At 34.8% G+C, this 22185-nt stretch overlaps 2 protein-coding genes across 4 annotated transcripts; one reads left to right on the top strand and one right to left on the bottom strand.

The window, feature by feature from the left end:
- Positions 1–1007: 1007 nt before the first annotated feature.
- Positions 1008–12252, bottom strand: LOC148304745 (glycerol kinase-like). 2 transcript variants are annotated; one of them, XM_088267819.1, is made up of 9 exons: positions 12200–12252; positions 11125–11365; positions 10625–10795; positions 10123–10270; positions 8266–8402; positions 6226–6474; positions 5401–5570; positions 4554–4689; positions 1008–3133 (listed from the first exon to the last, which is right to left on the bottom strand). In XM_088267819.1, exons 1-9 carry the CDS (start codon positions 12211–12213, stop codon positions 2852–2854), a joined length of 1548 nt encoding a protein of 515 aa, XP_088123945.1. In that variant the 5' UTR covers positions 12214–12252; the 3' UTR covers positions 1008–2851. The 2 variants fall into 2 exon arrangements, with proteins under 2 accessions (XP_088123945.1, XP_088123946.1); XM_088267820.1 differs by lacking the exon at positions 12200–12252 and adding an exon at positions 11846–12167.
- Positions 11644–18627, top strand: LOC148304746 (uncharacterized). Of its 2 annotated transcripts, none has more exons than XM_088267827.1 (5): positions 11644–11770; positions 13552–13608; positions 13697–13829; positions 15259–15426; positions 17520–18627. In XM_088267827.1, the coding sequence occupies exons 2-5, from the start codon at positions 13553–13555 to the stop codon at positions 17943–17945; spliced, it is 783 nt and encodes a 260-aa protein (XP_088123953.1). In that variant the 5' UTR covers positions 11644–11770; position 13552; the 3' UTR covers positions 17946–18627. The 2 variants fall into 2 exon arrangements, 1 of the variants encoding a protein (XP_088123953.1); XR_015838304.1 differs by lacking the exon at positions 11644–11770 and having other exon boundaries at positions 13375–13608; positions 17520–18091; positions 18225–18627.
- Positions 18628–22185: the final 3558 nt, after the last annotated feature.

Consider the following 22185-nt stretch of genomic DNA (forward strand, 5'->3'; position numbering starts at 1 on the left):
AGCGAGGTTCGCTGTGTGAGTTGCGTAATGGACGAATAGAAAGTTTGTTGTGCGCAATATTTTTTATGCCAGGCATCACTGTATTTAATATGGATAGTGGCATTTATGTATAATTTTTAAAATAAAAAAAATATTTAAAAAATTGAACAACCATAAAAATTGAGCGTGTTAAAGTTATATTTGAAGAAGAAGAAAAAACACAAGAAACTTAACTAATACAATATTGTCACCTGAACATAGAACTATCCTAACTGCATTAAGAAAATTCCATAGGTGAAGCAATTGAACTTTCCAAAGTGAGTTCTCTCAATCATTTAGTATTATTTTATTTTAAATATTTATGTTTGAATAGTTGTTTTTTTAAGTTGAGAACTTTTTGCACAACTAAATCATTAGCATAAGGAACACAATACATGAGTAAAAATAAAATTGATCTGTATGCGACTTGGAATAGATCTGCATTCAGGTGACGAATTGTTATATGTAAACATATTATTTTACAAATATCTCATTCACCATTTACCCGTCACCAATATAACATATTCTACTCTAGTGCGTAGATACAACAATAACTAAATACACAATAATGAACTAAAACTTAAATAAAACGTAAAAATGGTAATTTGAATATCGGGTTACAATTTGGGAAATACTTATAGTTAACACCGCATAAATATAATGCAATGACGTACCCTATGCACCAATGTGCGAAAAAGAGCCAGAAGACAGGCTCGACTGCGACACTGGTGTAGCGGGTTCAATTCCCACCAATTGCAAAGCAAATTCAAGAAATATTTATTTTCAATTGGTATGCGTGTTTGTGATGTATTTTTCACACATTTCTACCTTCTCTTACCTCACTATCCTAACTGCAGACAAGCCTCTTTAATAGAACCATCAGTGTCATATCAATGGCTGCGCCATTGGCATATAGTGGAGTCAATACATATCTCGTTTCTCAACACTCTTGATGATTTTTTATTCAATACAACAAAACCACCTCCTTTATGCAAATTTTCAATTATCAGCATTTCATAATAAATAATAATAAAACAAATAAAAATTTATAATAATTTAAAAATTCAGCAAAATTTTATAAAATAATAACAGTGTACAGCCAAAGATTCCAAATATCAAATAAATAATATTGCACAAATACGACATGCTGGAATGTTCGAAATAGTATACATATTTGTGACTAGTGTAGAATTGAAATAATCACACAACATACAACAAATTTCAGAAATCATTTTAGTTTTGAAAATATTAATAACGAGGAATGATTCATCAATAAATAATAAAGTATGCTTAGATTAGTCTTTCGTCAATATTACACACGCGTTTCTCTTTCTTTAGCACCCACATACATAATTGTCAACGCAGGGGCCCTATCAAGATTACATAAATTTAAATCTTTATAGTATCTTGCTATGGAAACAGAAGCAATATTGAATATTGAACCTGTTATCTATAATGTAATTCATTTGTACATAGTTTTGGCACCTTTTATTATTCAAATAATATGATATTTGGTAGGATATTTTTTAGGATGAAATATCATCATTGAAATATTTTTTAACCAGGCAACATTGTAAAGAAGAGCCGACACTAGTAGAATGATGTTGTGACATTTCTCTGTGGCGCGACTAGGGTTATACTATCTAGGAGGCATTGGAAATGCCCATAAAAACCATTTAAATCCTGCAATGGCACATTTTTCCTTTTTTTTACAATAGGTTCATGATTTGTTTATTATGTGATAAATTATCTCTAGATTCAATATCAAATAAGTAATGAATCACATTTTTAGGATAGATGTTTGTATTGAAGTTTTTTTCATACGCATAGAAAATGGGTACATATTTACAATATTGTGCATTTTTTTATATTACTTTTATTACCATCCATGCCGGAAAATCGAGAACCTACTTTAATAATAAACCACTATTTTCAAACACGATTTAAAAGCTAAGCTAGTAGTATACTATGGTCAGACGAAAATTTTTAGAATATCACTTTTTCTGTTGCATTCTAACATGGATTCTTCCTTTAATGGAATTCTACACTATTTATTGTTTCGGCATTCACTCTGTGGTAAGACATGATTAAATTATAAATAAAATACTTGTTTTTTACCATTTAAGTACTAATTTCACTATTTTCGGAAGCCTCCATGGTGTAATGGTCAGCACGCTCGGCTACCGTACTGGAGGTCCCAGATTTGATTTCCAGGGGTGTTAAAACAAAAATAAGTGATTTTTTCAGTCTAATATTTATTTAATATTATCCTGGACTGGTACCTGAAGCGGAGGGCTGATCATCTTTCCTTCATGTGTTAACGATCAAGATAACACCCCGTTGCCCTATGCACCATCGGGTCCAGATGAGGGTTAAGAGAATGAGAGAGAGAGAAAGAGAGTGAGTGTTTGTTTCCATGTACGGGTTCGAATATATCGTAATCGTACAGGAGAAAGTGACCAACTACCAAAACGTAAAATATTCAGGAGGGCCATTTAAGTCGCTATTGCTTGGCAAGAAAATAAACACCAATGCAGTTAGTCATTTTTAACAAGTCAATATGTCATACTTCCAAGTTTAAAATCGTTTGGGATTTTTTCAGGGCCATATTAAGCTAGTAAGATATCAAATAGTCAATGATCACGTTTTTGTAAAACAATGCACTTGGTCACTTTCTCCTGTACGACTACGATATGAAGTTTATATTCAAACCCGTAGATGGGAGCATCTGTAGCTTTCTAAAGTATTCCTAATAATATAATATAATACATACTCAAGTGGTAAAAACATGTGCTTTATTTATAATTTATTGAATTCTCCGCAACGAGACGCATTATGAGTTGTTGCTGATGCTCCATCCCATGGACCTCTTGAGCGCCTTCTTCCACTGGCTGTACTTGACGTTCCGCATGGCCAGGGTCGTTCTGGGGGTGAAGGTCCGCCCCTCCTTGATGATGAAGGTCTGCGAGGGGTCCCCGTGGCCCACAGCCCACTGGGCGGCCATGGCGGCCCCGAGCGCAGTGCTCTGCGCGAGCCCCGCCTTCACCACGTCGAACCCGCCCAGGTTGGCCTGGGTCTTGAGGAGCAGGTCATTGGTGGTCATTCCACCGTCCACCTGGAAATTTCATTTCATTTTGACTATTATTATTTAATATGGTGATAAAAGTCTTTTTAATTTTTAACTTTTCGTCTCACCAATAGATGTCTCTAGTGAAGATCTAGTGATTCAAGAATAATGTTTCAAAATTGGTTCATATATATATAGAACTTCCAAGAATTTGAATAGTGCGGTTGTCAATAATGGGTAGAATTGGTAAATGTTACACGTGTGTAAAGTGATCACTTAAACCAGCCTATGACAGTCGTCAGCCCTGTAAATGCCCATACTTCCATATTCTTCTTTGTCTTTTATGAGATGTCAAAAAATAAGATAAAAGTCTTTTTAAAATTTTAACCGCCCTACCTGCAGGTAAATTTCCGAGAAACTATAAAAAATCACCTTTTTTTCCTACAGAACCATGAAAACAATGCTTGTTGTATACATTCCTGACAAAATTTTATCATTTTAATAATAGCAATTATTGTTAGTATATAAGGATATTTTGTAAATATTTTTAGTCAGTGTTTGATAATGTCCTGAGAAGACGAAACGCGTCACGTATTAACATATACATAAATAAATGTAGAATTCAATCCAACAAACCTTTCTTTTGTTTTATTTTGGATATATTACCCAACAATTGAATATATTACCCAACAATTCAATTAAGAAAAAGTGATATTTAACACATTGTGTACGGTGTGCACATATTTGTGCGTTTCAGAAACCTTGTGTGGTGGCGGGGTGCACATTTTTGTGCATTTCGGCTACCTTCAATTTAGTATACAAAAAACACGTCATAAACTTCTAATCTCTTGGCCTTTTTGCTTTTGTTGTGTAGTGGATAGATGTCGTTGTAATATAAAAAATAATACTGATATTTACTGGTTCGAAACATAGCTAATGGTCGTAATCTGTTTTGAAGGAAATGTTACAAATTAACTGTAAACAATGGATACAGACGGTGCGTTTTTTTCTTTGTCCTAAAATGAAATAAAATACAAAGATCATTGTCCTTTACTTAAGTCGGCAGTTGGTACTTACAAAGCAATAAACGCGTGTGGGGAGAGCCCATAAATCATTTTTTATTCGCAGATTTTGAGTTTTCGGCGGTTGTTAAACTGTGTTGTTATTTTCTAATATTTTATTAGTGTTTTTAACATTTTTTTTACTTTTGTGATTTGTGGACTAACATGATTTTATTTTGAGACGTTAGAGACCATTTAACCGTTTTTGTATTGTTTTCGAGTTCAACCTCAAGTTCAAAATATGAAGTTCACTGACATATTTTATATTTCCGGACAGCTGTCTAATGTCGCCCGCCTCAAGATAAAGTTTTATCAAAACATTGCCGTAACTAATGTGTTAACAAGTAAAACCAAAATTAAAAACAAAAAACAAAAAAAAAAAAACTTTATATGAACGGTTAGTTTACCTTCAAACTGTTGATTTTCAGACCGCAGCGTTCACTCATGACATCTATTATATCCTTGACTTGGAAGCAGATGGCTTCCAGAGCAGCCTTCACAATATGGCGAGCTTCCGTGTCTTCCGATATACCCGCTATCACTCTGCAATCAAAGTAAACATTAACTGAAGGTTTTTTTTTTTATTCGAATCAACTATGAATGCTACCTAAAACTCACACATGAAACGTATGAAGTATATAAATATGTATACACAGGGCTTTTTAACGCGGTGGAGATATTGGTATATAATATGGCACTTTTCTCTCCATCGTTTAGGTGGTCTTCCTGGGGGTCTGATCCCGCTTATGCATATTGTTATGAATATTCAAATTATAATTGAATATTCTTGTTTTATTAAGTTCTGGGACCTTTTCCGGGAGTTTGTAGGTGAGTTCCGGGACCTTTGTTGTTTTAAAAAAGCCCTGTATACACAAAAATACAATCAAATAAAATCTAAAAGAATTGTCGAATCGTATCTGACTAAATTTGCTTATACTAAGGAATACTGCTGTATATTAACACATTTTGGATGGGTGTTTTTTACACCTGTGGAGTGCCTGCGACGGGATATGATAATTATGCATATTTGGTTAAGACCTTAACAAAGATATTGGTATATAATATGTATTTATATAAAAACGTTGGATATTCCTTCTTTTCTGCCTTTGAAATGAGGCCCAGAAGGTAAGAATACCCTTCCCAACCTTAAGCATCAATCGACCGAACGGGTAGAAATATCTTCCTCGTCCGAAGTGTGTTATAAAACGATTTGGATTTTCGACAAAGAAACAAAAATTAATGATAAAATTGTACCCGCGGGCATCACTTTGCCAATATGGTGCAAACAGCCCGCTGAACGCAGGTACAAACACCACCGATCCAACTTCGCTAGTTTCTTCAACAATGGCCTGGGTATTGGCGAGGTCATCGAGAATTTCCAAGTTTAGCCGAAGCCAATCCAACGCTAGGCCCGCAACCGCCACCTGAAATATGCAAACATATCATAGCTTTTATCTCCATTTTTCTCTATGCTGCTGAAACATGGACCATAAAAACAGCAGAAAGGAGAAAAATTGACGCTTTCGAAATGTGGTGTTGGAGGCGCTTGCTCCGAATTCCATGGACACCTAGACGCACCAATGAGTCCATTCGCCATTTACCTTCCATATCCTCCTACCTTTCATATCATCATATTTTACTTTTTTAACCTCTAAGATGAAGACTCTCCGATCCATAACCAGAAACACATTGCGAGACCGAGCAAGAAATACCGACATCCGGAGCATGTGTAAGACGGAGGATATCGTGAGGTGGGGACGACAACGAAGGCGATACTGGAATAATCATGTAAACAGACTGTCAGATGACAGACTTCCACGTACCGCCCTTCAAGGAATCCCTGAAGGTCGCAGACCCCCAGGCAGACCCCCAAAAAGGTGGAAAGACAGCTGGGAGTCAACATCCCAAGAGCTACAAGCAGAGGCATAAGCAGATCCTTAGGAACTAGAAAAAGAAGAAGAAGAAGAAGATATTTTACTTTCTTATTATCCTACCTGCAGACAAGACTCTCATAGTGGCTTTGCGGGTTATTTCTTTAAAAAAAAAAGGCTTCATGATCAAATGATGGAATGTCCTCACCGATCCTTCTAAAGCATAGCAGGGCGGGACCTGGGGTCCCAGCTGGTACGCCACGGTGGTGAGCAGCTCGTCCGTGCTGAGCAGGTGGCTGGTGCCGATGTTGTAGAGGATGAAACAGCCAGTCCCGTAGGTGGCCTTGGCCTCCCCCGGCTTCATACACTGCTGCCCCAGCAGGGCGGCTTGCTGGTCCCCCAGACACCCGGCAACGGGGATACCTTCGCACGGACCACTCAAAATCGGACCATAGACCTGGGAAAAAGTCCACATTAACACATCCGTAATAGAGTGCCAATGAATAATGGTCGAGTGGAAATGCGATGACTGACCATTCTCTGTAAATGTCTTTGCACTATTCCGCGTCTGTCACTAAATACTAATCCCTTTCACTGCCTACACCGGGGTACTTCTAGAAAATTTGGTGACGGATTTACAAACTTGTATTTATTTAGATTGGCAGTGACAGGTATATTAAAAGCTTTTAAATGTAAATTCACAGTACAATTTTATATTGTTTCACATTTTCAATAAATTTGCAACTTAGTTTTTAAAAAAATTGCTTTGCAAGAGCAGATTTGTCAGGAAGCCTAGATGCTTCTGTATCAGATCTGGGCATGCGGTGGGACAGCTTTCAATAAAAATTAATACATTGTTTGCAGGAAACACTTCAGGGTGGGGACTGACAAGAGCATTGTGTCGTAACGTCGCTCGCGGCGACCATCCGAATATGGATGGAGCACTCCAAACGATGTAATAATAGTAATAATAATAATTTTGGATGATTTATATAGCGCCATTTTCGTAAAATACTACCTCAAGGGCACTTATACAGATTAGGATTATAATATGAAAATGATAATGACAGTTTATAATGATAGGAAAATTTCGTCAATCAGCTGTACTGACTATACGAATGCTCGCATCGTAACGTGTTACATTACGAAGAAATGACTCCGGTCAGTCTCCGCCATAAAACAAGCAACTAAAACTACACATAGCAGTAGGTTTTTATTTATTTATTTATTTGGCAGCCACCCAGTGAAAGGATGTTTCTGATAGTGTCAAGTATTATTTTTATTTACAAACAAAATAATAATAGAAAATAATATTTTATTTATTGTTTCGGCATTAACTTTGTGGTAAGACATGTTACAATGATTAAAGAAAACACTTCGTTTTTTACCACTTGAGTTTTATTATAGACTACATGTTTCAGAAGTTAAACTTCCATCATTCAGGTCTGTATAATAACATGTAGTCTATAATAAAACTCAAGTGGTAAAAAACGAAGTGTTTTCTTTAATCATAGAAAATAATAATAATAATTAATAAAAAACATTCATAGTTTAAATGTGTTTAGTTTTATTATTTTAGAAATTATGCCCGCAATTCTAAAATTAGGTTCAGAAAGAAGGGTGGATACTTGGGTGGGGAGTTGGATTCCTGCCCGTGCTAAGCTATTTAGAAAGTTCTCCTTCTCTGTTGTGAGCGGACACTGACACAGCATCCCCTATATCTTGTCCACATTCGCAATATGGTGATGTAACACACTTTATCTTATAGAGATGCACAGGCAGTGAGCAGTGCCCAGACCTTAGGCGACATAACATCATCACAGTACACAACCAATGTTTTCTATCCATATTGCCCAGACGTTGAATAATTGGTAAATCAAAAAAGCATAAAATGAACTGTTTAAGGCCCAGAATTCGTGAAGTCACTTCATTCGCCCGGCGACTACCGCGAGGTGACATGTCTCTTCACTCTCAATTTTTTTAAAGAATATATTGGATATTTTATTGTTATTTCCAATGTATGTAGAAAAATATTTTTTTCCTCCCTACCTTTCAATAACTCTTTTCATTCAAAACCATATGATTATTTTGAAAGAAAAAACTAATTTTTTCATTGCGAAATCGGTGTTTTAAGAAAAAAATTAATTGCGTAAAATGTTACCTGGATTTAGAGAAAAGTAAATTGCGATTTAACGTATGTTGGACCTTAACCAATAGTCACATGGTACAAGGCATGATAGTATCATACCTCGGAACTGGAACGTATCTCAGGAAGTAGAGAGGGCGGTACATCGAAGAAATCGAGAAGTTTATTATCCCACTTCAGTGTTTGTATGTTCATCAACATTGTCCTGGACGCATTTGTGACATCGGTGATATGCTTACCTAAAAATTGCAAACATTAGAGCAAAGTACATAAGATTATATATTGTGGGATAATTACTACAACTTCAAAACCCTTATCAGCACCCCAATGGTGCATTATTAGCATAAACACAGTGTTATTCTTGATCGTTCACACATGAAGGAAAGGTGATCAGCCCTCCACTTCAGGTACCAGTTCAGGGTAATACATATGGAATAAATATTAGAGTGAAAAAATCACTTATATTTATTTGACCCCCCCCTGGAAATTGAACCCGGGACCGCCAGAACGGTAGCCGAGCGTGCTGAAAATTTATATTATACTAAGGATCTTTTTTTAAGGACTTTGGATAATGGAAGCAGGTTATACAACTTTATTGCATAATTTGACCAAAAAAAGGTACATACTGTAGAACGGGGCTACTTGAACATTAATGTGTTACTTGAGCCCAGTACAAAAAAATATTTAGATCGGTATTTGGTCTACAATAATGATCGTATCGACATGAAAAATAGCTTAAAAATTTAAAAGTAATTATTGTATACAATCAAGTATAGTACAGTAGAACGGGGCTACTTGAACTTTGATGTGTTACTTGAGCCCAGTACAAAAATTAGATCGTGGTATCGTTCGAAGTATTGTGACAATAAGTGTCACCTGTCAGGGAAACAATGAATCATGTCGATACGTTCATTATTGTAGACCAAATACAGATTTTTTTTTTTTTGTACTGGGCTTAAGTAACACATCAAAGTTCAAGTAGCCCCGTTCTACAGTATGTATTAAGTTTTGTTGATATGTTTTTGTGTGTTGGATCTTGAAGTTCTATGTGTGTTTCCATAAAGTGTTTTAATATTAGAAACCTGAAGTGTTTCCCTTTAATTATTTCAACATCTGGATAGCTCTTATCACTCAATGTGAAATTAATGAGCGTTAAATAGATAGCTAACATATTATATTACAGACCTTAATCATGGGAAATGTGTTATCTTTTTTATCTCTAGTATGGATAAAAGGGATTATACACTTAATGTAATGTATATACGATAATATGATGAAAAAAATATATGCAGTGAAACCTTTATGTATCGTTTTTCAAGGAGCCTATTGAAATGAACTATGAATGCGGGAAAACAATGAATGCGGGATTAAGTCGTTAATACAGAAGGAGATACAATCGAGTAAAGCTGTAATAGTAATAGTATGGATTGTTTGTTTACCACTACACTACAATTTATTTTATACAAATATGGGGAGGGGGGTGGGAGGGTAGACCATAGACATATACATAACAAATAATGCCCCCAATAATTTAGCAATGACACCAACATTAAAATAATTCCATCGTTTCTGTGACGTCATTCATTGCCAACTTACGAAAATAACGTTTTTTCGAAGGCGAATTTTCCAAAAGAAAATGATGAATGAAAATATTAATTATATCGGCTGTTATAAACACTGCACGAGTCTAATACAATCCTTTATAGGTTGAGTATGTTCAATTAGATATTCCTCCCGTCTGACAAAGATCCATTCCCAACTTTTTCTACAGTAAATATTTGACAAAAAGTCGATCACATTATTTCCATCGTGAACAGTGAATTATTTTCAGCATTATTGTAAGCATTTTTTCAGATGACCAATTAATGTAAGAAGCATGCTTGGCATCGGTCTGAGAGACTGTAGATACCGGGGCAAATAATCACAGATATGTTTTGTAAAAAATAAATTAAAATTTACCAGTCAAATTCCATAATAACCACGCGTCAACATTTCCAAACAAGCATCTGTCTTCTTCAACAGCCTTTCTCACGTCTGCAACATTCTGCATTAGCCAATTTAGTTTTACAGCACTGAAGTATGTTGCGATTCGCAGACCGCAAAGTGGCTAAAAAAAAGAAAATAATACTGATAATTCAACAACCTGTCCAGGAGTTTTATACTCATGTTTATACAAAAAAAAATAGTATATATTTGTCTTCTTCTGTTAGTGTCATGTCAGGTCCCCCTGACTATCACTTGAGAGTAATTGTCCCTATCTCGGGCAGCTCTTAAAAGCGCCTCGACGGTCCTGATCCCCATCCAATCTCGTATATTCCCGAGCCAGGAGATCTGTCTTCTGCCCACACCTTGTCGACCCTCTATCTAGCCTTTTATGGTTAGGTGCAATAGCTTGTACTTCTCTCCTCTCAGCACATGCCCAGATATGATGATATATTTATAAATATATAGTTCTATTTACCTTCAAGAAATTTTCATTGCTGTTGTGAGGCACCTTAGACATTAAGGTATCTATGGTAGAAGTAGTTCTATTGTCTAGCCACAAGATGGCATTATATAAGGGTTTGCCAGTGTACTTGTCCCAAACTATTGTGGTTTCTCTTTGATTAGTGATGCCAATCGCTACAATATCCTGAAATATCAATGGAAGTAGATTAAACATATTTTTAAGAAATGAAATAAATGAAATGATTGCACTGAAATTAAGTCCATAGTTTTATCAAGTGAATTGACTGTACATAGATTTTCAATACTAGCATCAAAGGAGTTAAAATATGTATTGTTTACATTATGCTTTTTTTATTTCAGAAAAATACCCCATGAGGGATATAAATAATAAATGAATAAAAATATTCATAATTTACAAAATAATATTTTTATTAATTTTTTTTTACAATTTTTACTTAAAAATTTACTACACTGCAAAACCCAATCTACTAAATTCCAATATAAATATTGTACCTTGGCTGATCCTCCCAGCTCCTTCAGTTTTTCCATAGCCCCTTTTATGCACTCCTCTACGACTGACAGAATCAGCATAGGATCTTGTTCCACCCATCCTTCCTGGGGCTTTAATTGTGCTAACTCTATCTGATGATAAGTAACTACCTCGGATGATCCTACTTTAAATATTATAAACCTAGCACTCGATGTTCCTTCATCTATGGCACCGACAAGAGGCCCCAAGGATGACATTTTAAATCTGAAATGAAATTTATAAATCTGTTATCTATGGATTATTACAAAATATATTCTAAATTTAAAAAATATTTCTTCCCCAACCCAAGCCTTCATAGAGGGCACTGCATTGAAATAATGCAGTATAAAATGTTTATTATACAAATGTGGTGATCAGTTCTGCATTTCAGATTTAAGATTGCAATATATTTTAAAAGAAAAACAGAATAGCATCAATGGCTAGAGTACTCGAAGTTCCATACCTCTATTCATTCAAGCTTGTGCATTAACATTGACTTTTCTCAAGGTTCTGTAATTTTAAGTGTATGAACTGTTCCGCCGTACCAAGGTTCAACGAGATAAATTGAACCAAAGTTGAATATTCACAATAATGCCCTTTGTCAGCAAGAAATTCTTGTGAAAAATTAACGTAAGTAATAATTTTATTTTAAATAAAGCGAAAAAACAACGAATTCAGCTAGTAAATATTAACAAAATCACTTACATAACGATTTGAAACGAAAGACCCGGTGATAATACTTATCTAATAGCTGGGAATACAATTTTATTTTTCAACAATATGTATCAGTTCTGACTGACAGATACAACGTTCGCGCCGTTAATTTATTTTCATATATAACACCATATTATATCACTGATTAATTCTTATTTAAATTCAATAATCAATCAAGGATAAAAACTGCCGATTTTATACAGCGCACACGGCAAATGACATTACGAAAATGTGTCAATGTTTTGACAGCTTTGCACTATGCACTTGGCGCTCAAATTTAGCAGGTTTCCAGCAGGTTAATAAATATGCTGGTTCAAACTGTGCTCTATCTACTCCTTGTTGTACCTATACTTGTTCATTTCTGCGCAAAACGTCACGGGCTAACTTGTCAATTGGAGATAAGTACTTACATAGTTGAATATCAAAAAATACTATTTAGTTGTCATTTGTTGCATAATGTACTCAGAAATGTGCAAATAATTTTTACGACTGAATTCATAAGTATGGCCTAACATGATATTAATACTAAAAAAGTAGTGTGTGCATTTTTTTCATTCATACAAAATCAATACTCAAATACGTAAAAACCTACAAATGAGAACTTTATAAATAATTATTTTGTTGAAGAATATTTCATACATTAATTTAATGAAATAACATACCTTGATTTATCATAAATTTATGAACTCTTTTAAAACACTTTGGTGAAGGCTCTTGATATTTTAAAGTCTTATCAATGAAATCTCTTATCGTAAACGAGGATTAAGTTTTGAAAGATTCTTGACATCAAAGTTCAAATAAAATACATGGAACGTTCAAATGTTTATAAAGAATATTAGAAGGCATTTTACGTAAACCAAAAACCAATATTAAGATATTTTATCCCTCAATGAGTTTTGTTGGAAAACATGACCAGAAACGTGATATTGAAAAATAAACGAAAATTATACATTTAACTTTTTTATGACAATGATACTTATGAATGATTTCATAATATAATTTGGTACAGTTATAATTAGATTAGAAATGAAATCATCCTCTTTTCACATCCAAATGGTTCATACTAGCACATCATTGGATCGACGCGGAATTAATAAAATGAAGGCAGGGTGATCTGAAGAGCTTTCCAGGACATTTTAAAGGAGTGGAATTTGTAGAGGATATGGAGGAATTTGAGAGATAATTTATGCAATTATACGATATGCAACTAAATCGAGGTTAATGATTTTTTAATTAGTATTTGATAACCAACAGGGTATTTCCTCACGTAGAGCGCTTTATGACTATTTAACTTTTCATATGGCTGTTCCTCATAATACTTACCAATTGTACCTAACTTGTCATTTTAAAAAAATGCTTTCACCGCGTCACATCTTTGCCAGCATTGAAATTAATTTTGTGAAATAGGAGGTTGGGTGATTACAAAAAAATCTTGTTTAGAACTCATTGCTACGGCACACCAACGATATTCTTTCTAACCATGTTGACAGTATTTTTCTACCTTGTTGTCTGTGGTCAGTACTGTCACTTGTATACAAATTGGTTAGTCTTTGGTCACTTGATTGTCATTATTGTTTAGTTTTAACAATATTTTTCCCGTGTTTTTTTTTAACATGTAGGAGTTTAAAAAAAAAATCGCGTCGTTAAGATTTTGCACACGATAAGCATTTACAATATAGTTCCTGTTTTTCTTATAGGATGTCAAAACGGACAAGCTTGTCTCAGTTAGAGACCTTAATCGCATACATGGAAAAGTTTGTAAAATTCAGATACTTGAAAACATTTAAATAAAATATAAACACAGGTTATTTTATACCTTGCTAATATTGTATTATTTGTTAGAAATGGCGATTTAAGTAAACCTTCCCACGGCTTGTTGGGCCGTCAAGCATCCTGGCAGAAATGGAAGAATCTCAGCTCGATTCTCAACAGTGACACCAGTGGCTCTAGGAAGACGCCGGAAAAATGGAAGAAAGTGCGTATTTTTACCTTAATTGTACATTAATTTCATGATATAATATATTAGAGCATTGTTCCGCAAAGGGTGTACCGTGGTGGTTAGTTGGTGTGCCGCGGAAAAAAGTCTAATTTTTGAAAATAACACCATTGCTCCACGCTTTGATTGCCTGTGCTCAGTTAAGTAGGCTCACATTTGCATTAAACATAATATGTTAAATATGTAACTATAAAGGCAGAGACTGACCGGAGCATTTCGTCGTAACGTAACACGTTACGATGCGAGCATTCAGGCAGTCAGTACACCGAGCGCCCCATCCATAGTTTCGGATGCTCGGTGATGCTCGTCGCGAGCGATGTTACGACGAAATGCTCCGGTCAGTCTCCACCTTGATATGGTAAATATGCACCTCTGAAATTTCTTAATTTGGTAGATGTACCGTGAATAGAAAAAATTTGCAGAACACTTTATCAAAGTACAATTATCTGAGTAACCCTGAACGAAGCCGAAATATTTAGTTTATAAAAAACATCTCCATTATAACTGGGGCAGTATGGCAAATAAAAATATTTTTAGTTTGAAACGCACTATCCCAATGAATTGTAAAAAAAAATTAATTTGTAAAATGTATATTTTTTACCATAAAAGATTATGATAATCTTAGTAATATTTGTGCAAAAGTGTACAAATTTTCACCAGTCCTCAAAGTTTTTTTAGAACCAATTAATCAATATGGTCAAAACAAAATAATAGTGATGACTGTTGAAAAAATAACAGAATTGATAGTAAATATGTACTTACCTTTTTTAACACGTCATGGGGGGTACCAGTGACCTCAATCAAGAGCTATCTATATTCAAAATGCTTCAACTATGGAACCCATCATCAAATAAAAAAAATTAAATAAACTAAATACATTATATTATTGAAATACATTGAAATGAAGTTCACCAAAAAGTTTTTTTTGTGAATTTCAAAATTGACAAATTTTAGCGTTTAGGCTTTTAACGTGTTAAAAGTTTCTATTAATTCAGATTTCTTTTTTTATTTCATTAAAATTTTTGTCCACACTGCATTTAGTAATAATTTCTACTTTTTTATTTTTTTTTACAAAAATGTTAATAATATTAGTATACTCACCGTGGTCGGCAATACAAAAAATAATCAGAAAACTTCTCAGTTCTTCTGTTACTCTTCTCTTCTTTGGTCCAACGTCTTTACCACTTGACGCCGCCATTATATGGGTCTTGAAATTGTCACGATAGTGAAATATATGGAATATGATACGAACTACGCACGGTGAAATGTTCTTTTAGTGGTTTTGTGCACACTTGAAAAAAATGTGAAATGCTCCGCGGGCCGCAAACCCGGCGGGTTGGCCACCCTTGCTTTAAATATTAATAATATTGAGAATATAATAATTTCTCTTGAATGCTGTTTGCCGAAGGTCTGGGCGGATTCAAAGAGCAAAGCAAAGAAAAAGGCTTCAGTCATATTGCAGTCTCGCCTCGCAAGGTCCGACTTGCATTTGAATTCCATGGAGGACAGAATTCTTTCCCTGATGGCTTCTTGGCCTTCTGACGTTGAAAAAAAAGAGGACAATGAGCTTGACCAGGTATTTATCTTATTATTATTGAAAAGAATTATTTTAAAATAATTATTTCCAAAATAATTAAAAGAAGCTGAGGAAGACCGAGGAAAACTTGGCACCATCAGGTATGTCAAATACTTGGGTCAGGAGTCGTAATAATCGTCGGGTATGTATGAGGAGGTTCATGAATGTAAAAGAGGCAAAGAATGTTTGCAAAGACAGAGTGGTGTGGCGTTCGATTCTCTCTGCCTACCCCTGTGGAGAAGCGGCGTGATGGTTAGTTAGTTTTAGAATTATTTCAATGTTTATGTAACACTCATTGTAAAAAGTTTCAAATAATTTTGTGAGATACCCAAATTGTATGTCTTTACAACATTTTCAGTGTGTCCAAATATGTTGTAAATAAATTAACTTGTCAGTGTGTCCAAATATGTTGTAAATAAATTAACTTTGTAACAAATTATAAGCTATAAATAAAAAAAAGGATATTTTTTCCCGTTTCTCGAGTAAGTGAATATTATCCAGGATTAGGTCCGCCTCCGTAGTGTAATGGTCAGCACGCTCGGCTACCATTCTGGAGGTTCCGGGTTCGATTCCCAGGGGGGGTCAAATAAATATAAGTCATTTTTTCAATCTATTATTTATTCAATATTACCCTGGACTTGTACCTGAAGCGGATGGCTGATCACTTTTCCTTCGTGTTGACGATCAAGTAACACTGTGTTTATATAATGCCTTATGCACCATTGGGGTGCGATAAGTGTTTGTATTGAAATGAATCCAGGATTAGAACCTCACATACAAAAGAGTTTCTGATTAATAAAAAGCTTCTCTCATCCCATCATAGATGTCTACAGTGAAATTCTAGTTAATTCAAATAGTTTTTTTCGATATTTAATCAATTTAATTAGAAGTTCCAAGAATTTGAGTAGTGTGGTGGTCAATCATGGGTAGAATTGGTGAATGTTCCACGTGTGTAAAGTGATCACCTAAACCAGCCTATGACGGTCGTCAGCCCCGTAAATGCCCAGACTTCCACATTCTTCTTCATCTTTATTGAGATGTTAAAAAATAATTACATGTCTTGTTTATTTTATTTGTCGAGTGCTGAGAATCGATATATCGACTCTGGTAACTTTGCCAAAAGCATGGCCATCGATAAACCTATGATGACTCCAGTGTATTTTGGCAATTAAGCAGGAACATTTTGTTGCAGTGTGCGTATTTCTAAAGTTTCTTATTGTCAATAATATGCACAAATAAACAAATTTAACTGATTTTAGTGAAAAATAGAAATACTTTTTTGTAAAAAGTTAATGTTTGATTTTACAATATTGGATTCCTACAATAGTGATGTTGAAAGCGCACGAAAATGTTTGTTATACGCGGTGAAAGGGCGTTCCGGCACTTATTTTCACGATTTTTATTTAAAATTTCAAAATCAGTTAGAAGAAACAATATTTACGCTTACATAATTGCAATCTATATTTATATAATACACCAAAATGATAAAATATGATATTGTAATGAATATTTAATTTTTTTTATAGTTAAGAGCTTGGAAGTAAGTTCCGAGACCTTGTTTAATAAAAGCCCTGGCTATACTCAAAGTAGTGATAGTGACGATGAAATTAGAATATGAATCAATTGGAGGATGTGTTTCAATATTGAAAACTCCAAGGACTATTATCTGATATCAAAGACATTGAAATTTTGAGTTTCAGTATCCTATGTTTATAATATGTATCTTTATAAAATTAATTAACTTTGTTTTCAGCACTTTTTTTATTAATACAATTTATCCTACCGGTTTCGACAATACCTTGTCGTCATCAAGGTTTATTTTAAATCAAAAGCATTAAAACACTCTCACCAAAAACTTCCACACACTCCATTAAAATCCTAAATGTTATTTTTATTATTCATTGCATAGCAACCCTAAATAACTACTGTATTAATTAATAAAAAAGTGGTGAAAACAAAGTTAATTAATATTGTAAAGATATTATAAAATGTGCCACAAAGTATCTGCGGAAAACATTCAAGAAATCCTATGTTTATGCTAATAGAATATGTACTACTGTCTTTTTTTAAATATAAATTCACTTTTTTTCTAGGAATTTGAACCCGCATCATTGGATGATGGATATGAAATGCTCCACGAAGATCCTGAACCATCTCCGATACCTTCTCCACAACCTCATCAGCAATGTACAAAAGCACCACACCACTCTTCTCTACAGCCGGCTCCTCAGACACCGACATATCCATCCCCACAGCCGCCTTCCATGAAGGAATCACACGCATCTCGTCACAGATTTAAAAGGAAAGAAAACATGTCTTCTAATAAAGTAACAAAAAGCTTTATTGAAATGCAAAGAAATCGATTGAAAATAGACACTTTAAAAGAGGAAAATTACCACCGGAGAGAGTTGCGAAGGCTGGATTTAGAGGAGAAAAAAAATGAAAATTTCGAGAGACTCTTAGGGCTAATGGAACAGAGCTTGCCACACCTTATAAAATTATGCAACAATTCGAGGTAGCAGTGATGTTATTAAGTATTGAGAATCATTTACATAATAGAACTACTCCTACAGCTTAGAAAAATAAACATCTTAGATAAAGGTGACAGAGACATAATTGTTATGTACATTTAAATTATATTTTTAAATTATGATAGTCTACAGCAGTGGCGGACCTACCCTACCGTTGCGTGGCAACGAGGATAGCCTGGAACGACTAGTTGTGATCGGTAGCCTGGAGGGAAATGAGAGTGAGGAAGATCCCCACACGATGGACCGATCAAATTAAGGCAGCAGCAGGCACTTCAATGGTTGATGCGCTACGTGCAGCGTAGTCAAGGGATAACTGGAGAAGAGTCATTGCTTCTGCAAGGGTCACAACCCTCAGCAATGAGGAATAAGACGGAGAAGAAGATTTTATTCTGAAAAATAATGGGCTTGCCTTGCTGGTAAGCCCTGGGCATGCCACTGGTCTACAGGTACCAACCCTAATGTATGGAAGTGAAGCATGGAGGTAGCAAAAGAAGGATGAAATTAAACAGAATGCAGTCGAAATGCGATCTTTCAGACGTAAAAAAGAAAATGATGAGTTTGTTTGAATATTCATACTATGTATGGTACATAAAACATGATTTTTAATTGTATCTGCCTTCTAAATTAGTCCACCTGTTATTGTTAATTTGTTGATAAATTTTTGCCTCTATTTCACAATTTTTTTTATTATTATTTAAATTGAATAAGATAATATTTCCTTATTTGGTATATGTATATTGGAACCTTTCATAATAAGTCATTCGCATAGCAAGGAAAAAAACTGAAAAAGTTGCTCCTATAACGAATTACAGAGAAAGGGTTTTTCCCTTTTTCACAACTTTACTTGTGATCCGGGACTTTTCAAAAAATAATTCGCTTAACGAGTAAGAACCTTGAAAGAATTATGCTTGTTACGAGAGGTTCCACTGTATTTCGAAAAGAAACTGCAAAAATAGTTTAAATAACTTAAATATCAATAATATTGAGAATATAGAAACTAAGTACAAAATTAAAAGATTAATATTTATTCAAAAGCATATCCAGTGGTTTTCGTGATAGCTCGGGCACTCTTCTTTGATGTCAGGAAGATTTATTTCTACTTTAGTAAAGATTGCGATATCGCTAGGTTCTGCTTTGCACTGTACTTCAGTGCTGGACCCCGAATCGGTCATATGGGGATATATTACTTCCTCCTCGGTGTGCATAGTATCATCATCACTTTCCGGTTCCACCTTGACTATTGGATATTCTGGGTAATTTATCCTAGAGTAACTCTCGAGTAGCGCCCCTTCTACACCTTCCGGTTCAGCCGAAGGGAGCTCCATCTGTTCCTCGGATCCTTGTTCTTTTATACTCTACAAATATAAATACTCTGGAGATCACATAAATTTTTTAATCACGTAAAAAAATATACCTATGTATAATTTATATTTGAAGCACTAACTTTGTGATTTTCCATTTTATAATTAAAATATAACTTTGTTTTAAAATCACTATAAATATTTTATTATAACTTAATTATAATGTCTACCGGTTTCGAAACTAACCGCTTCTTTTTCAATATGTACTTGATTTTCAAGATTAGTAACGTAGTAGACCTTATAATTAAGTTATAATAAAATATTTGCAGTGATTGTAAAACAAAGTTTTATTTCAATTATAAATACATGTCTTAAAATGTACTTTAAATTATCTTCTTCTTAATGCTATTAGCCGGTATTTTATCAAAACGTATTTTTTATATCATATTTTATTTTTACTGTTTTATTGATCACACTCACTGATCCTGTGAATGGTATAGAAAACACCCGTATTTGAATGCAATGTTGTGTCAAAATTTCAAAATAATCTGCACCAAATGGTGCAGGGCACCGGATGGCAATGACACAATGTAACATTGATTATTAATAGGCCTGCCACAGGTATCAGTCTGCCTCCGTAGTGTAGTGATTGGCGCATTTGGGTCCAGGGGGAGGTTAAAATCAAGTGAGTTCGTTCAGGGAATGCTGACAAAAATAAAATTAAGTATTTTTTTTAATGGTGTATATATGCATGTGTTATAGTTATAGTAATGCCGTAATACAACATTAAAAAATGTAAATTTACAAACATACACATATATTGGTAGTGTAATGGCGTAATGGGAACCCGTACAATCTGTAAATTTTTCCATTTTCTATGTTTGTTCCACAAAATGTCTAAAATAGTGTATTCCATAATCTGGCAAAAGGATATAGTTGTAGTTGCAATACTTATTTAGTTTTATTAAGATATGTACATATAAAAATACATAAAACAAGTGAGTTATTTCATTGCACAAGTTTTGTTTTGCTCTCCTGTAAAATTTGGTCCGAGACAGATATACCCCTTTGCAGATATACCACTACCGATATAAGCGTTAAATTGGAATCGTGTTTTATAGTACGATCTAAGTGGCTGACGAAAGTATACTTTTATATTAACTAGAATTAACGGAATAAACATGAAAGCAGAAAATAAAAGTGTATTTATTACCTCGGATTTTTTCATACTTTTGAACTGAAGTTCAATTTGATGTTCTTTCTTTGAAAAATCGTCAATGACACGATCGTGAAATTTTTCCTTCTCTTTCAACTCCAGCAATAATGCCCTTTCTACTGAAATAATCGCCCAAGATGGGAGACTTTCTTCACTCACCGTACTGTGACTATATGTTCTGATTCGCTTCATTGTGGACGACTTTTTCCCCGAAGCATTCGTCATGGGAATTGTCAAAATTAAGTTCATTAAATTGTTTATTTCAGGAAGAATGTCATTCAACTCATTATCTTTTAGAGTTTCTTTTAGGTCCATCAAATTTCTAAGCTTAAATTCTGGAGAAGCGTAAATGTAAATTAGTTCGCCCTTCAGTTTCGAAAAATCAAAAAAATTACCATAATTATTTTTCAAACATTTGAAACAATTTTCTGGAAACCCTTTGGCGTAGGTTTTGAATTTTGACACATCTAATAATTCCATAAAAATCAAATTATCAAAATCTTTGAATCGCTTTCTGGTGTGGTTTATCAAAACATTCATTATTTCGATAAATTTTTGCCTGTATAGTGATCGTCTATCAGCAGCCGTCATGTCATGTCCAGGTCTTCCGCTTTCCTTATGAGATAAATTTTCTTGGCTCAATATAGTCCATAATTCATCAAAATTATTTCTCTCATTTTCCAAAATTTTTATAAATTCTTCTATTTTTTCTGCGCAGTAAGCAATGTCCAATATTTTATTTTGTAAAATGTCAAAAAAGATGTCGCAAGTGAAAGTGATAGTGTCGTCGCCAAGACACGAGGTAGCCAGCGCTACATAGCCATTTAACCACCTAGCCGCCTTTTAGTCGCGAAGGTGCCGCCTTCATCATCATCCCCATCAAGGAACGCCAGATTCCTGCGCCGCCAGTGGTACCGACCATGGCCACCCAATCCCTCCAGCCACGAAGGAACCGCCACATCTAGGACGTCCGTCGTCCACCCAGAAACGCCAGATTCCTGCATCTCAAGGACCACCCAGCCTTCAAGTTGCTGGCCGTCATCCCACACGGGACCGAACCCCGGGAACCGCCTAAGGTTCCAATCACGGAATTATCTACGGAACGATCGCCTAGTCTACCAGCTGGTTGTCGTCAACGGGGCCAACCCTGAGAGCCGTCCAAGGCTCTAACCATGGACCACCCTCAAATCTTCGTATGGTGCCCCGTCAATAGAAAAATCCGAGTAAGACTTGAGTAATAGTGACATCGGACTGTTTTTAAAGACATTTGGTCTTTAGTTTTTCTTTTCGCATATGTAATAAGGAAAGTCATTTTTCAATATGTTTAATTAACAAATAAAATCAGGTACATGAAACATTCAAGTTTTTAAATTATGTTTCCTTTCAATCATTTTCATGTTAGACGTAAGTCAAGTTCATTTCTTTCTTTCTTCCGGGCATATTAAATTCATTAAGTTAGGTATATTATCAGTGCTAATATTAATATAGAGGTAAACATGGCGAATCCCAAACAACAACGGCAAAGTTGTTTTTCCTTCATCTCTCGCATACTCGGTATCCAAGGGGTAATATCGAGTTCCCAATCCCCGGATGTTCCCGTGACCTCTCGGTCCACAGAGATACAGATTGTTTCCATATTGTCCGGAATTCGAATTCGCCGCCTCCAAGAGAATCTCTGACGATTCCATTATTTTCTCCATCCCACCGCTAT

This window comes from Brachycentrus maculatus, unplaced genomic scaffold (genome assembly GCF_059751285.1).
Source record: "Brachycentrus maculatus isolate JH-2025_06_01 unplaced genomic scaffold, ASM5975128v1 h1tg000306l, whole genome shotgun sequence".
Lineage (NCBI taxonomy): Eukaryota > Metazoa > Arthropoda > Insecta > Trichoptera > Brachycentridae > Brachycentrus > Brachycentrus maculatus.